Below are 16,995 nucleotides of genomic sequence, written 5' to 3'. Positions count from 1 at the left end.
GTGGAGGCTGAAGGAAGGATTGCTTTTGAGATATCCTCAAAAAAAAAAAATTCAGTACCCCATACATAACACTGGCCATCTGAGAAGGACATATCCAGTTTTAAGATACATTTAGATATCCCAAGCAACCAACTGGTTTGATGCTAACAGGAGGTTCATACAAGGCAGAATTGATGGCAGTGGCTTTCTTCTCTCGTGTTTGCAAACTTATCCAAAATCCACTAAAAACACAGAAGCAGACGCAGAGAGCCAAGACACTGGTGGTGATCTGTGTGTAGGAAAACAAGCTGAAGTAGACAATGATGAATTGTTACTCACTGGATATGTAACCATTTATGACAAGAGCGATTCTTCACTACCTGTTGAATCCTCTGAACAAGTTATCGTTGCAAATGACTTACTCAAAGCAATTCTTGTTCCCACTGAAAGCAGCACACCCTTCAGCTCTGTTCACATGTTCGTTGGCTTTCTCATTCTCGACAGATGTTCTAAGACTGCACTTTGAAAAGTTTATAAGTTATATGATCTGCTCCAAAGTTTTGGCAGCATTGTTTATTTAAGGTAAAAATAACAGCCCCGATTGCTGGAATTTCTCCTATTTTCCTGCAACAATAATGCATCTAAATTATAAATACTTACTACTGAGTATGATGAAAATCCCCTACTAAATAATATCTGCAAACAACCTGAACTACAGAACCATGAAAGATTACCTCTGTTCATCTGCTGTTAGCCAGAGAACAGATCTTCAGCGTTAAGAAAAACACTCCAGGTCCCAGCATCGCACAAGGGCAAAACCACTCTCAAACCCTCTTTCCATAAAATACTCTCCATTAAAGGAGGAAAAAAGAAAAGTTTGTGAAACATAGAATCATAGAATGGTTAGGGTTGGAAGGGACCTTAAAGATCATCTCGTTCCAACCCCCCTGCCATGGGCAGGGAAACCCTCCACTACACCAGGCAGAAAAAGAAAAATTCTCAGAAAGAAAACCAAAAGTCCTTCCTGACTGCTTTTATTACTGTACCTCATACCTGAAATGCTGTCTTGGAAGCAGCCTTTTCCTATCTCTGCTCTAGTTTGGCAGATGACCAAATGCAAAGCCAGTCCTTTCTTTCTCACTTACTCAGCTGGACAACTCTCCTCTTTCCAACTGCTTTGCTCTTCCTTGATCACCTTCATGGACTAGCAAAGCTTTCCCACAGCCTAGTCCCCTCCTGCCCAGCACCACAAGTCACCTCCACCAGCACACTTCTCTCTCTCCTTCCTAGCTTAACTATATTTTGCTTTGTCAACAGTTACTTTACCTGGTTGGAAAACACCAAGTAAACAGCATTTTGAGGGACTTTGGGCTCCAAATAAGGAAAAGCCACGACGACCCTGCTCTTGCACTGCAAACGTAGAAATGAAGGAGCTAGCACAAGACACGCATGCCTGGAGTACGTTGCTGAGCCCAACACAACATCCACATCTCCTGTCTGAGCTCCTCTGGAAGGTGGAGCAGCCGTGGGACGCTCAGATTACAGCAACTTCTGCAGGGCAGTTTTGCTGCTGTCCCCTGGAAACAGGAATAAACCTGCCTGATCCCTTGTGCTGATGGAAGGTGCCAGCACAGGGACCGTCAGCATCGCGGGCACCGCACAGACATTTGCATGTTTAGAAGCTGAGTTCACACTAACTGGGAACAGAGCAGTTAACCACTCTTTTTAAAGAGTTCTTTTTTAGCTAATAAGATAAGAAAGTGATTATGCAGCCAAATGGTTGCCCCAAGTAATCAAAAAACCCAGTTAGCTCTCCAAGGCTCGCAGGCAAGGGGCCAAAGCCCACTATCAGTCTCACTGGTGCCAGGAGGCTGAGCGCCGTCTGCCCAGCACCAGAACAGGGCTCTTTGTCTCCGCACTGCTTTGTAAATCCATCCTTAGCAGCTTATCCTCTGGCCTCCCTTCTCCCTTCAGCAAACACTCAGGCTTTAACTGCAGCTCTCAGCCTGCTGCAAACCAACGTTTTCATGCCCGAAATACAAATTATGTCCAGTGCAATTAAGCCAGTAGGCGAAACGGAGCACTTTGTCTATTCAGAGTGTCCCCTCTTCCAGGCTGGAACTTCCAAATCTGATGTCCACAGCAACATCTGCTGGTAGAATAACATAAATACACAAAAACGACCAGGAACAGTCACAATGAAACCTTCAGTTGTGGGTGCTTAATCACTTTTCCTAAAGTTATGACTATACTATAAAACCTGTTTCCCTTTATTTTTTTCCCCCATCAGTAGCACTGATTTACAAGTGGCAATGCACAACATTAACACACAAATACTAATGTCACAAGTCTTAAAAGAATTATCCTTGTGGTTTGGTAAGTTGTTAGCAATATTCTGTTTCTTGGACTCTACTCAATTAATATTATCACATAGCTCATACATCTTCATCATATTTATCACACTTTTGTCCTTAAACAAAGCAGACAGAAATATGCAAACTCACACCATAACGTCTTAACGACAAAATTACTTTCTAGTTTAGCAATCCATCCGTAAAACATGCAAAAATAACTACGCTCCATTGATATTTTTTAATAAATGCACAATGCACACAGTTAATTTGAGGGCTTAACATCTTCATAACAGCGTTCTTGGAATAATTAGACAGCTATTGCTCCTTATTGCTATTACCCATACTTGAAGAAACGCAACAGTGATTTTACTACTGCAGCAGCACTGTATTGCAACAAATACTGTGAACTTTACTACTTCAACTAAATGAACTTCCTTATTTAGAGGTTTTTAAACCACAGAAGTAAAACATACAGAGTTTAGCAACCAAATTCTGTGTAAAGCTAATAACATAGGTAAAATTAAAGCAGCACTACGAAGCTTTTCTATCTTTCATCTGACTATTGTGCCACAGAACGGGATTAATTTCATCCTCATTTATATTTTGGAGTATTGCCAACGACACTAATAGAAAGGATAAGAGCCCAGTAACTAGTGTCTCATATCATGGCTTATAATTTGAAGTCCATTAGTATGGTGTACTAACAAGTACAGATGTATTTCCTGCCCTATGGGTCACCCAATCTATAAGGAAACCTCCACAGACAACAAGGTTCAGTAAATTCACATATTCTTGAAAGGTCTTCCTTGACATATTCTGTTATAGGTTGTGTCTAACGAGTTTTATCACGTGTTTATAGATATGGCCATATGTATACTTCATACATACATGCCTCATACATGTTTTTATGTAGAACATGTTTATTTGTATGCTTATGCCTAATACAGCCTAAGTGATCGAACAGTGGGCACACTGCAGGACTAAATCCAAAATCTCAGTGGGTTCCTACCTTGAAGGACACTTTTGACAATGGTGTCGGTGTGATCAGCCAGCAGATCTGCTTTGGCAATTGCAGCCAAGGATAGATAACTTGACATGTTTCTGCACAGTTCCTTATTGCCCCTCTGCAGAAATTTCACCGCCACTGGGACAGCTAAGGCCATTACTGGAGGTCGATTGTAATTCTGTAAAAACAGGAAAAAAACCACTGAAAAAGAAGCAGCTGAAAAAAAATGATTAAAATAAAGTCTCATGCTGATCAGAGCAGAAAACAAAAATCAAAACAATGAGGGGGAAAGAAAAAAACACGTCAAGAAAGGTTATGTTTTGGTAACCACTGAAGGCAGACTTCAAAGAAAGAGCAGATAAGGGAATTTAAAAGTTCTGCACCAGGATATGGTAATAACACACTTATTTTTGAGTTCTGCCAGAAGAGAAAACACAATATTAAGTGCACTAGTTAAATGTTAACTGATGTAGGGTTTCTAACAAGACATTTTATGCTTGGTGCTCTCAGAGAAGATAGCGGAGCAGAAGCAGTGTCTATCATTTTCATCCCAAAGCACAGGAAACACCTCAGAGCAGTGTCCCATGCTGTTGACTGGTAAATATTGCTCCACAGTAAGACACATTGCTGGTCGTCGTTCCTGCGTCGCCGTGACCTGCCCCACTCCAGTGCCCAGCCCCAAGCAGGGCATCCCAACGTGCGCGCACAGAGTCAAGGCTTAGGGATGCTCTATTTCAAGCATGGGTAAGTCTTCTCCAGCCACAGCTTCCTTCATCTACACCAAAGGGTGTTACTACTCTGAGTTTTGGCCCATCTTTGTGCCAGCAGAGACCACGTGAAGGACAGACTCCTCTATTGCCAGAACAGGATCTCATGATAAGTCCCTGGGACTAAGTCAAAGGCTACCTGGTCAAATGAGGAAAAGAGTATGCATAAGTGTACTGGGAAACTTGCTCACAAGGTAATAGCTTTAGTATTCATCATCAATTTTCCTCTAATAATAATTTAGATTTCCTTTCTTAAACTCCGCTCAACTTTTCTGAACATTGGGGTCAAGTGAAATTCTTCAAGACAGCTAACTGGTGTCCTCAAAATGGCACAAAGCTTCAGTGATCTCAGGGGTGTCTGCACACACACGTCAGTTTTGATGTTAAGGTCAGAAAAGGTTTTATGCAACTATTTGTACACGTGGAATTGTGTGCACGGACTATACATGTCTACTGCCCATGAAGTTCTCACGTGTAACTGCCCTTGAGACTAGTGGGATATGTTTACGTGTAACTGAGGACCTACATTCTTTCTGGAGCCTCCTTAATCAGTGCGTTTCTGTCATCTTCACTCAGTTTTGAGCATCTCTTTGAAACTGGAGTACACCATTGTTTTTGAAAATAACCCTGCAATACGATTATATTCAATTAGCATCTGAAATCACAGGCAACCACTGGAACCCAGATGTTTTGGAAAGCAACAAAATAGGGCAAAGAAAGGCGGTCCAGACTTAACATATGCTCATTCTGGAATAGCACTGGAAAAAAAAAAAAACAAATTCAGACCCAATTAAAAAGCAAATCTGTCATTCCATATACCCTGTTACATGGCATCCTAGGCCAGCTCTGCCTCCATCAGCAGTAACTGCCTTTGCCATTAGCCTCATGGAGAGCACGACTGACCCGAAGTAAAGCTGCATTGTGCCACTCAACCAGTGCAAAAAAGTTTAACAGGATTTTTCCTTGCAACAGAGATCTGCCAAGCAGTGGAGCGGTGCAGCTGCTCTGGCACAGCCCCTTTCCACCAGTCCCTAAGGAAGAAGAGGCTGCAGCAACTCCTCAGTACCAAGATAGCTCATCATGGCAACTGCCATATGACCAAAAACTGCATCTTTGATGAGAAAAGCCCGTAAAATGAATAGAGCTTCATGGAGCAGCATGTTTAAATCAACATAATGCCTCACTATATTTGGTTAAGAGGCACTTCTGAGTAGGAGCCAAATTCTGCCTCCAAGTTATACTCTAGGACTCCACACAGAAAGAATGGGAAGATGAGGTTTGACCCTGCGACTATAATTTAAAAGATCTAAGAAAATGCCCAAGAACAATTTCTTTTTCCCCTACAATAAATATAAAATACTCAGTTAAGAAAAGGTTTGAATTCAGACGGAAGGAGAAAGGTTTCGTTCATTCCATTATAAATATCAGGGCATGAGCACACACTTATGAAAATGTGAACATGACAATGAAAAACAGATTTCAATAATACAATATAGTGATGTTTGCAAACCTAGGGGACCTCCCTGCTGCTCATATCAACAGAAACACGCTGTGAGACTCAACCCAGCTGTCAGATACTCATTACTACTTCAACTATCCCTCATGTATTGTATAAAAACTCATTTTATGCCTGCCTTCTTTTTTTTTATGCAAAGGGACTTGCTGATAACAGCTCTGTTTCAGGGAGCCGTAAATGCACTTTTATAACTTTTTCATTTCATTGAACACCTTTCTTGAGGTAATCTGCAACACAGTGCAATCCCTAAAACATTTGGATACGAGCTAGCTTGATTGAGGCACACAGCTGCCAACAGCACAAACCGAAAGCTTAGCGAAGCCGTTGCATGCTTCAGTATTCTCATGCAATATGATTTCTAAAGTATTGCAAAGACAAAATATGATTTTTACAATGTACAGCCTCTCGTCTGGAATGTTTAAGCTGTGCTGCTACCGCTATCCAAATCCAATTACTCTTGCCTCCAGGGATGTGAGACAGAAAGGGAGATGGGCAACACCTCCAGGAACGTGTTGCCTACCAGAAATCGTGGCCCTACCAAAGGCAGTCACACATGGAGAAAGGCAGAGGGGACACAACCCCCTGATATACCACCGACCTTCACAGGAGGGGATGCTGTGCCCTGCGCTGGGATGCAGCTTATGGATCACGACTCAGGGATGCCAGCGCACTGCACAAGAAATCTTGCTCAGCCTCATCCGCAGGCTTGGCCAAATGTCTGGCTAGAATTAACCTCCATGCCTCCCAAACCAAACTCAACAAGAACCTGGGCTTCAGAAAACGAGTTTTTTCCTTTTTCTAATATTTTGCTATAACACATTTTTGGGCATCTTCAGAGTGACAGATTGGTGTAAACAGAACTGCCTGTACTACAGGATTGTAAAGTAAAATTTCACTGAAGCAAATTCAGCATTGATGTTATTTTTTTTCTGAAACTCTGTTTCTTTTGGGCTTTAAACACTTTCAGCCAAACTAGATGAGGAATCTCAGTAACTATGGAACAGTGCCTCCTACAAGGGGCTAAGCAGTACTTTTCATGGGACAGTGACATACTTGTGCCACTGTCGCTTGACTTTTTATAAGGAAAAAACAAACTCCCTCCCCATCTGGTTTAAGAGGCAAAGGTAAAGAAAGCAACTACGAAATAGCAGATGCACTGCAAACATCATGCCAGAGTAGTGATGTATAGAAAGGCACTTCATAGCAACTGTTTCTCCACCTGACATGGAGCTGGTCCCCATGGGTTGTACCCACTGCTGAAACTCTGGGAACAACCCTGATTTTTGCTTCCAGGTAGATAACTGTGCATATAGGTTTCTCTATGGGTCTCTCCAGCGTGTTATATTGCTTTCCCAACAAGGAATGATACTGCTGGCAATCCTGGCTAAAAAAAAAAAAACAAGCCCACAAACAAACAAAACCAAAAAACCCCCAAACTCACTCTGTTATAAAACCATATTCCCCCTTTTTTCCCTTTAAATGGCTTCTCACTCTCAGCTTACTTTCTTAGAAAACCTTGGAATAGCCCATTCCTATTCCCAAAAGGCTGCTATATGCTACAATTTCTTCTTTTTAGTCTTGCATTCACAGGGAGCTATAGTTCATACACTACTGAGTTCAAACGGGACCCAATTTCAGCTGTTCTTCTAGCAAATGTTTTTGGGACCTAAGTATTTTTTTTGATCTTTTTGTTCCTGCCTCCAACATTTAGTAAAATAATCTAAGAAATTAAAAGAGCTTAAGTTCTTTCTAGTCCTCTATTTAGAGTAGTAGCAATCAGATTTTAGTTCAGAAGTCAGTATTCTGTGTTGTATCTGGACTCAGCTTTTACAATAAAAATGTTAAGGGAGATCCTCCTTACTGACAGCGTATCTAATGACCTAAATTTCATGTCATTAAAGTCTCTTTGGCGTTTTGCTGCCTTCCAGTACAATTCAAAAGAGTAACCTAAGTGCTTTCAAATGAATCTGTAAGCACAGAAAATGATGGTTCTATGTCTCCCACTTTAATATTTACATGAAATGCAAATACTTAGAATTAATGGCATATTAAGATAACAAAATCTGGCACTAAGCAGTCAAGACACTTCAAAAGATAAGGAAGCTGCCAAAAGTTTTGATTTACTGCGACAGATGACATATGAAAGCGGGGAGATTTAGGTTAGATCTAAGAAAGAAATTCTTTACATTGAGAGTGGTGAGGTACTGGCACAGGTTGCCCAGAGAAGTTGTAGATGCCCCATCCCTGGCAGTGTTCAAGGCCAGGTTGGATGAGGCTTTGGGCAACCTGGTGTAGTGGAGGGTGTCTCTGCCCATGGCAGGGGGGTTGGAACTAGATGATCTTTGAGGTCCCTTCCAACCCAAACGATTCTATGATTCTATATGCATGTAACAACATACATTAAAAATTGGGGTCAAGTTCTTGGTTTTAAACAACTGCAGCCACTCCCATGCACCCTCAGAAAACATAAAGTACCACCACACTGTAAAAGACGAAACCGAATCGCCAACGCTTGTGTTACACCCCCCTGCTCTTGGCTCAGTCTCACCTGCAAGATGCAGCTCATGATATCAGATGCGATTTTTGCATGTGGTGTGTCCTCGTCTTTTCCAGAAGGCTTCAGGTTGTGCTCCAGGCACGACTCCCACAGAGCCACGAGGGCTTTGCCGTGCTTTTCTATGGACGCCGTCTCCCTGATGGCAGTGGTGATGCGAGTGATGCAGATTTCCACCACAGCCTGGTCATTGTCATTGGTCTGGTAGTCCTGGTCCAAATGAAAAGACATTTGCCAATGACTGCCAGTCTTTTTCCAGGACCTCACAAAATTAACCCAAAAAGATGAAGTTTTTGTAACTGCCCAGTGTCCATTTTCTCACTTCCACCTTTACAGGGAATGTTTAGCATGATTTACACGCAAAAATTAGTCATCCCATAGACAATTGACTTGTTTTTACTTATCAATAACGACAATTAGGTCTTAATTCTCGCTACTGTAAAGGTATGGATTACGTTATCAAATTATTTCTAGTAGTCTGTCTTGAAGCATGGCCTTCCTGACCAGAGACTGCAGCCACAAACCTTAGAACCACTTGCACAGTGGTCCCATAACCGTCCTAAAACTGAAACTGGAATTGTTTATACCCACAATATACGTAGGGTTCCAAATATTTCAAATTGTGTCAAGTCCCTGATGTAAACACAGTTTCAATTAGTAGCAACGTAACAAGAATAAAAGTTAAATAAATAGGCTTTATCACGAAATCCTGTAATCACCCATAATTGCTGACACAGATGCCATGTGGACATGAAATGGCAGTGCAATTTGGAATGCTCAATCACTGTCCCTCAGTCTAACCTATCCCGTTCCACCCTAAAAAGTCACGAAGATGAAAGACAGACCGAAGCGTGAATCAGAACTCATTGGTTTTGCTAGATAAAGCAAAGCATGGTCATTTTGAAAGGGCTGGAGCCCAGTTCAGCACTGGGTTACAGAGATTCAGCTCCAGAGTTAGCTCTGGGGGCTCTGCCCTGCCATGGGGTATGGCAGCGCATCACGGGCAGAAGCCACAACATCTGTGTCTGCCTCAAAGCCATTCTCTGCCTCTATCCACAGCCCCCTACAAGCTTTGCTCGGCACGACGGAAAAATCTATGCACTTGTTACAAAAAGAAAACACATTTTTTCCTTATGTAGAAGGTCACCTCTTGATAAAGAGCTGAACAAGTTAATGGTGCTGGCTGGGACGGCCCGAGAGCAAATCCCTGGTGAGCGTCGTGGTGGCCGGCTGTGCATGGGCACGGAGAGCAGAGCGGTCCTGCCCGCACTGCTGTGAAAATCCTCACATTTGGGGAAAAATATACACATCCCTCTGTCCAATCCAGCCTGCCCGGGCAGCGCTGGGGCAGCTCCCCCATCACCACAGCACTCCGGTGGGAATCGCTCAGCAGGTCGGAGGTAGAGGAGGGCACTGCAGGATGCTTCATCTGCCTCCTGCAGACTGGTGTGTTTGGAAAAACATCTTGCAGTGAATTCAGGCACTCTCTCAAAAAGTGTATTAGGGGGAGTTTGTGTAAAATTCCTGATAAACGGCAGTTAGGTGAGTTGAAGCCCCTCACAAACAGCAGAAGCAATGGCCAAAACGACTTGACTAATGCTCTGAAAGACTGTGCAGATGTAATTGCTGTCAAAGCAATGACCAAAGAGGAGAGCCAGTGCACAGTGGCTGTCCTGATGGACGAGTCAGTTCTTGTTGCAACCAGCAAGGCTGATCAACGCTCTGAGAGCCAGAGGTCTGTGCATTGCCAAAACTGATTTCTAAAGCCACGCGCCGCATGAAGTGTCAGAAAAGTGCAGTTGTGAGAACGTGTGCAAGTTGCTAATTGAATATCCTAAGGCTCAAAAAAGATTTTTCCCTTCCCTTCAGCAGACTGGAAGCAGGAAGGATAAAGAGCTTTTTTTTTTTTTTTGGACAGCACTTTCAAAATCCATGAGCCTCCCATCATTCAGAACACCTGCTGCTGCAAACAGGACACACACTATATATACAGTGTACCTGTAACCTCTTGTTAATCTTTACTATGCCTTAAATAACTATTTAATAAAAATTAAGCTAAAGATGAACTTGAAATATCTTCAACGGAAATCCAACTAGTAGAAACTGGATTTGGTTACCACATTTTTAAATCTCACACTTTGCTCGGCACTCTTGACTCTTAGAAACTTAAATTGTGTACATCCCTAACATTTTGTTCACACAATACAAGAAAGATGGGGAGAGGCTGTTCAGGAGGGCCAGTCGTGATAGGACAAGGGGTAATGGTTTTAAAATAGAGGGAGGTAGATTCAGGTTGGATATTAGGAAAAAATTTTTTACCATGAGAGTTGTAGAACACTGGAACAGGTTGCCCAGAGAGGTGGTGGATGCTCCATCCCTGGAGACGTTCAAGGCCAGGTTGGATGAGGCCCTGAGCAACCTGATCTAGTTGGAGATATCCCTGTTCCTTGCAGGGGGGTTGGACTCGATGACCTTTGAAGGTCCCTTCCAGCCCTAACCATTCCATGATTCTATGATTCTAATACATTTGATCTCATGAAAAATTACGAAGGACAGCGTTTCACTTACTGCGGATGAACTAATTATTCTTATTTGTTCAAGAGCTTCCGAGAGGCTTCCTTCGATTTCAGCATCCTCTAAGGAGAAGAGATCCCCTGCACGTGAAAGGTCCTTCTGTGCCAAAACCAGCCCGAACAGGTGATGCATGGCTGCGTCGGCGGCCGCTCAGCCAGCCCTCGGCACGCAGCATGTGCGCCCACGACTCAGATGAGGACAGAATGGAAACACTCCTGTGGACTAGCAATCAATTTAATATGAAGAATAAATCCGGGGCATATTTCAAGACTTCCTTGGCCACAATCTAAAAAAGACAAAAAAAAAAGGGGGAAAAAATTAGCAAACACATTGACTGTCGTGTTCCAGTTTAGCAAAGATTTTTAACTGGTGTATGCAAGCAGCACCCAGGATCCCCTGATCAGGGATGTCCTTAAGCACGTACCACAAACTGAATATTGAAGGACCTCTTGCCCTCAAACATGAAATAGCTTAAAATTAGCTAAACAATACACAACTTTTAATAAATAAAACCAAGTTTTTTTTTTCATTTCAACGCGTCACCTGAGCAGGATGGTGGCTGGACTAACTGATACAGATCACAAAACACCTTTCTGAGGTCAGGAGTGGAGCAGAGCTGGAGGAGGTGGGTGAAGCCACTTCGTTTGTTTTCTGGGTTGTTGTGTCTTGTCTCCAGAAATACGCTATCAGCAAGATTGAGAAGATAATGATTGTTGTTTAGAAAAACAGTCAGTTTTGTTGCCAAAATGATCCCTGCAGTCTCTTCAACTCATGTAAAACAAACACTTGGCTGAGCTGAAACTATGCACTTCTCCTGGGCTGGGGAATTTAACAGAAGCGGGGCCAGGCTCGGCACCACGCACACACTTGTGAAAGAGGACAATCCTGCACTTGTGCCCCAAAACTTTGGTGTTTAAAGCATCTGCAGAGGAGATATTTGCCTTAATTATAAGAGAAGTTTGTTTTTTCCATATTGCAGAAGTGTCATTTGTTACTCTACGACTACCTGGACTTGCGTCATGCTATGAGTCCCTCTGCTCACACACCTTTGAAGCAAGGGTCTCCATGGCCAACCTCAGTGAACATGAGAAAGGGACCAACAGCACAGGGTCCTTCAGGCTCGGAACATCACACAGGGCTTGGACTTCATCAAGACAGGTACAAATCCATGCAGGCAGAAAACGTCTATCCTTGAGTCTTCCAAGGGTCTCCATGATGGCCTTACTGGGAGGAACAGGACAAGGGCAGTCCTTCCTCCTTCAGCTCCTGATTGTAGTGCACTTCTTCCATCCTTTCCCACCAACAGTGTTCACGATGACAAAGAAACCCAGCAAGTGACAATTTCTCAGCCCCGAAGAGCACCTCTAAGCGTGGGGCCCCCCAGGGGCTGCTCACGCTTCAGGCAGAGCTGCGAGGGAAGAGCTGCCATTTGAGACCCTACTGAGAAAAGGGTCAACCACGCAGAGGACATTCAGCGGCATGCACAGCAGCCATGCTGGCCAGAAGGACATGGAGCTTCTGCCAGCCACATGGGACATAGACACGTAGCACCTGGCCCTGAGTAAGCTCAGATGCACGTGTAAGGAGAGGTTACAAATGGGGATGCCTCTGTGCCCTGGGAAGCTGCTGCACAGCTCAAGGACCTCACCCCAGACAAGCTCTGCTCGATGGCCACCTCAAGCTCCCTTTAGCTTTAACTGCATCTGTGTTGGCCATCTCATAGTACACAAGCAATCACTCTCACTCCTTCAACACCATCTTCCACATCATCAATATCTTCTCCATAAGGAAGCGTGTGGAGAGAAACACAGAATCATTCAGGGAAACTGCCAGGTGGCTGTTGTTAGTTGCTGTTTTGTGAATCAAAATGTCTCTCTGAATGGAAGTAAACATATCTAAATGTAAAGGACATACATATAACATACATGTGTGTATGTATGTCCTTTACACTTAGGTATGCAACAATCTAAAAGTTCCAGCTTAGCCACTAGTGGCTGTCTTTGCAGGAATACAACAGATACGTGACTATCCAGCTGGCAGAATCAGGATGTCAAGGTGTACATACACCAAATATGACACTCATTTATTCAAGAGTTTGAGTTACCCACTGGAAACGCAGTTGCTAGAACTGGATCAACCTGCCTTTGTGCACATTGCTTAAATGACCTATAGTCTGTGCTTCCACTGAGTAAAACTTCCCTGTGGCTTTGCATAGAGGAAAGAGAAATGTCTGAGATTTGAGATATATTTGCTGAAATAAGATATAGGAGAAAAGGGAATCTTACGAAAAATAGGCTGTTCGTAATCCGATGAAGAGGCTGGGTTAGAGTGACAAATTAAGGACTCAAAATCACCCCTTTTTCCACGCAGGCTTGCATTAGATGAACCTGCTACAGGTACAGCCACGGCCACCCCGGTGGCACATGCCAAGGCCGCTACTGCCTGCCTGCTGGAGCACACGGCGGTCTGCAGGAAGCTCTGTGCCAACGTGTATCTAAACTGGGCACAGCTTGACGTGAGAACACGTGTTAAACCACAAACATTATGTCACAAACCAAAACTTTTCCCTTCGTCTTCACTTATTTGTCTGATACAGAATATTTCCTGATTTTGAGGTCAGGAAGAGATCTACCAACCATGTCTTCCAGATGGCCCATGTGGACTCACAGCCAACTCCTCTAGGTTCTTCTCTTGAGCTGATAAGCAAAGCACTACACTGTTGCAAACTAGATAGCTTATAATTATTATTTGAGATTCAGAATATCCTTAATCCCTGTTACTCTATTTTACACTATTTTTCAGGGAAAAAAAAAAAAAGGAACAGGCCAAATAAGGGGCAAATCACTCAGAACCTTCTGAAAATAACTCAATGAAACAATCTCTATTTTAATAGAATAGACAGCACCCTGCACTTGATCTGCCATAAGCCTGATGTAGTTTTTTTTTTTTAACTTTCCCAAATCATAGAATGGTTAGGGTTGGAAGGGACCTCAAAGATCAGCCAGTTCCAACCCCCCTGCCATGGGCAGGGAAATCCTCCACTACACCAGGTTGCCCAAAGCCTCATCCAACCTGGCCTTGAACACTGCCAGGGATGGGGCATCCACAACTTCTCTGGGCAACCCGTTCCAGTGCCTCACCATCCTCAATGTAAAGAATTTCTTTCTTATATCTAACCTAAATCTCCCCTCTTTCAGTTTAAATCCATTGCTTCTTGTCCTATCACTACACACCCTTGTAAAAAGTCCCTCTCCACATCTACCACTATCATTACACAGGAGTTCTAGTTTGATTATTTGCAGCAATACAGAAGCAGAAAAAAAAGCTAATAAGATTGCAAACCCTGAAGCACACCAGTCCAGATCCTCCTGACAATCTCTATGGCATAAATCACCAGTCACCAAACTGAAGGTGATGGTGCAAGTACAGAGGAGATTTGGCCCATCATGCTCACACTCGACGATTCTCAAATTCAAAAAAAAAAAAAAAAAATCAAAGTTCGAAAGGCTGCAGACACAAACTGAATTTTTTTTTTTTTTTTTTTTTTTTTTACCTGCTCACGATTCCACAATGACATCCTCAATGATGGTTACGGGTGCAAAGCTGGTGTGCTTGGGGACAAAGCCTGACCACTTTGCTCTCCTGCTGCCCCAGCAGCACGGAGGGCACAGCGGGCAGAAAGCTGGGGAATCGGGTGGCATGCAGTGAACCTGAAGCTGTTAACTGCAGTGCCAGGAGTAAGGCATTTCAGGAATGCAGACTAAAGCAGCCTAAAAGTTACCAATGGCTCCATCAGGTGACTAAAGGAACCTAAACGCAGAGAGCCCTTATCTCTGAATGAAACACTCTGTTTCTAGGACAAAATACAAAGCCTACTCCATTTGAGGGCAGTTGTTTTTAATAGAGAAAACAGAACTCTCTGTGTTAGTGAAAAGTTATCCTCCCTGGGAAGGAGGTAAAAAAAAAAAACAAACCTCAGTAAGCTCACACTGTTTGAAAGCAAAAGAACAAGTGAACAAACCTGCCACAGAAGAGAGATTCTGTCCAAAGGAACAAATGCTACTGTTCTGTAATGCTTTACGTGAACACAAAAGAGTCTGAAGTTTGCTTTGGCTTTTAACATCACTCTCATAAGTTGCACAACAAAATCTGCACACATGACTTAGGAAAATGCTCTAGGAATGGAGCTCCATTTGAACCCTCTCTTTGATCAGCTGCACTGAAACACAGCAGCCCCTTCTTGGACTTTTGCAAAGATATTCTACTCTGCTTCCGCAGAGGAGTTTCTCAGAAAGGCTCTGTTGTCTACTGGATGAACAAACACTTTTCATGTAAGCTTTACAGACAACACTAAGGACAATACAAAAAAACAACATTTACTTACCATAAGCTCTTTGAAATGGAATTATAGCAAATCTTCTTAATACCTGCATTATGTAACAGCACTGAAAATACTTTTCTTGCATAGGTCTTAAAACGAAAGAACTGTCCTTTAAGCATCTCCTTGCTCACTACCAGATTGTACAGTTTCCTACTAATAGGTAGCTGGCACTAAGGAAAAGCATAATACAGGTGTCTTCTAAAATGTTGGGTTTTTGGTTTTTTTTTTTAAATCTTTCAAAAACGATCAGGTTGGATGATAAAATTGTTCCAGAGTATGGTTCCCAAGATGTCTCATCAGTTTGACTCCACATCACCTCTCAGTATCTTCTCATTCAGATAGGACAACAATTACTGTATCCATCAGATCAGCGCGTGAGACAAATTAGACTTATGTTTGTGTCCCATGTGCACAAGCAATGGAAAAGAGACCAAGAGTCTTGCCAAAGTTTGTACATCCTGCAGGGCTCCCCATCAGCACGGCGTCCAGGGGGGTTTGCAGCAGAGATCCATACCTTCCTGTGGTCGGAACGTGGCAAACAAAGCAGTGACTCCAGCTCTTGTACCGAACGTCAAGTCATCGTCGTGCAGGGAAAAAAGAGCCTCAGCCTATAACACAGCCCATTTCGCTGGCTGGTGGGGCAGTCCCACACCTAATTCAAAGTTTTACTTCTGATCTTCAACACCAAGCTTCCCTTTTCATGACAAGCTGAAAGAGCCATACCTTCCCTGGGACCTTGAAGCTGTTCCCCTCCAAGGTGAGTCTCTCAACTTGCTGGAGGCACAGCATTCTTACCAAAGCTCCTTATCAGAAGCAATCAGAATAAAAGCTAGCCTGACAGGTTTCTGAGCTTGAAGCAATTGAATTGGTCTGTTTGCAAAATAATTCCCCCAATAATAGAAGATTAACAATAAAAATTCCATGTAAAAGGGCAGTTGGACCTAAGGGCATCCAAAAGCCAATTGAACTTTGAGCTAAAAGACTGAATCTTACAGTTTTATCAGGAAGTCAGATTCTGCAGAATGACATTAGAAGGACACACACACTCACAAAGTTAAATCAAAGAGAAAAAGAAGAGGATAAAATTTTTAAGTTTACAGGGAAGGAAATTCTACAAGAAATAAGAATAACTTTCTTAACTTCCAAAAGACTGGAAATAAAAGTATAGTTGCTTGATTTTACCAGATGGTGCTATCCCACTGAAAACAAAAGTGCAACCTTCAAAGAACCGTGCAATGATACTGTTAATCTAGTTCCATGCTAAGCAACATAGATCAGGGAAACTCTCCTTATATTTAAGGAATTTCAGGAAACACAGGCCACCTAGAGTCCGTGTTAAGTGAACCTTACAGTACCTTCTAGTTTGCTGATTGCAAAGCGAGAGGCAATTAAAGCTTCAGTAGTGCTGAACCAATCTTGCACGTGAACTTGGGTAACGCTGCACTGCAGAAGGTCACAGGCTGTGAGCACAAACCATCCCCTTGCTGGAGCCACACTGGGGACAGATGATGCTCCAAACCCAGCGCACGGCCAGGGCTCCCAATTGAATCCAAGATTCATTCAGCACTCCCCAAAGCCCATTCTCCTCTGTAACACTCCGTTTGCCATGAGCACCACGCATGGTTCTCCTCAAATGCTGCAGCACGGTTCCCAACTGGAGCACTTCCAGCTGGTGTTCCTTGTTCTGTACCAAGGACCAAGCTACCACAGGCACCAAAATGTTTTGAGAAATAAAAGGTAACGTTCGTTTTCTGAAATATTAAAGAAAGAAATCTAAAAGGTATAAACTGACTGGTTCAAAAAGTAACTTGAATCTAAGTGTTCAGTAAATTACACAGGAGAGGAAGGTGATCTGAGAATTCCC

The 16,995-nt window shown here is 43.0% G+C and overlaps 1 protein-coding gene across 2 annotated transcripts in view; it reads right to left on the bottom strand.

Moving 5' to 3' along the window:
* VEPH1 (ventricular zone expressed PH domain containing 1) overlaps positions 1–10,882 on the bottom strand; it is a 79,943-nt gene extending 69,061 nt beyond the window's left edge. For both annotated transcript variants that reach the window (XM_086618450.1, XM_086618451.1), the window contains exons 1-3: positions 10,745–10,882; positions 8,171–8,386; positions 3,343–3,517 (exon numbers count right to left, since the gene is read on the bottom strand). In XM_086618450.1, coding sequence (XP_086474576.1) covers positions 3,343–3,517; positions 8,171–8,386; positions 10,745–10,882 — 529 coding nt within the window. The remainder of the gene's footprint in view (positions 1–3,342; positions 3,518–8,170; positions 8,387–10,744) is intronic.
* Positions 10,883–16,995: the final 6,113 nt, after the last annotated feature.

Source organism: Tauraco erythrolophus, chromosome 11 (genome assembly GCF_009769465.1).
Source record: "Tauraco erythrolophus isolate bTauEry1 chromosome 11, bTauEry1.pri, whole genome shotgun sequence".
NCBI classification, from domain to species: Eukaryota; Metazoa; Chordata; class Aves; order Musophagiformes; family Musophagidae; genus Tauraco; species Tauraco erythrolophus.
The sequence above is the reverse complement of the archived record's forward strand: the minus strand, read 5'-3'. Positions and strand labels throughout refer to the sequence as shown.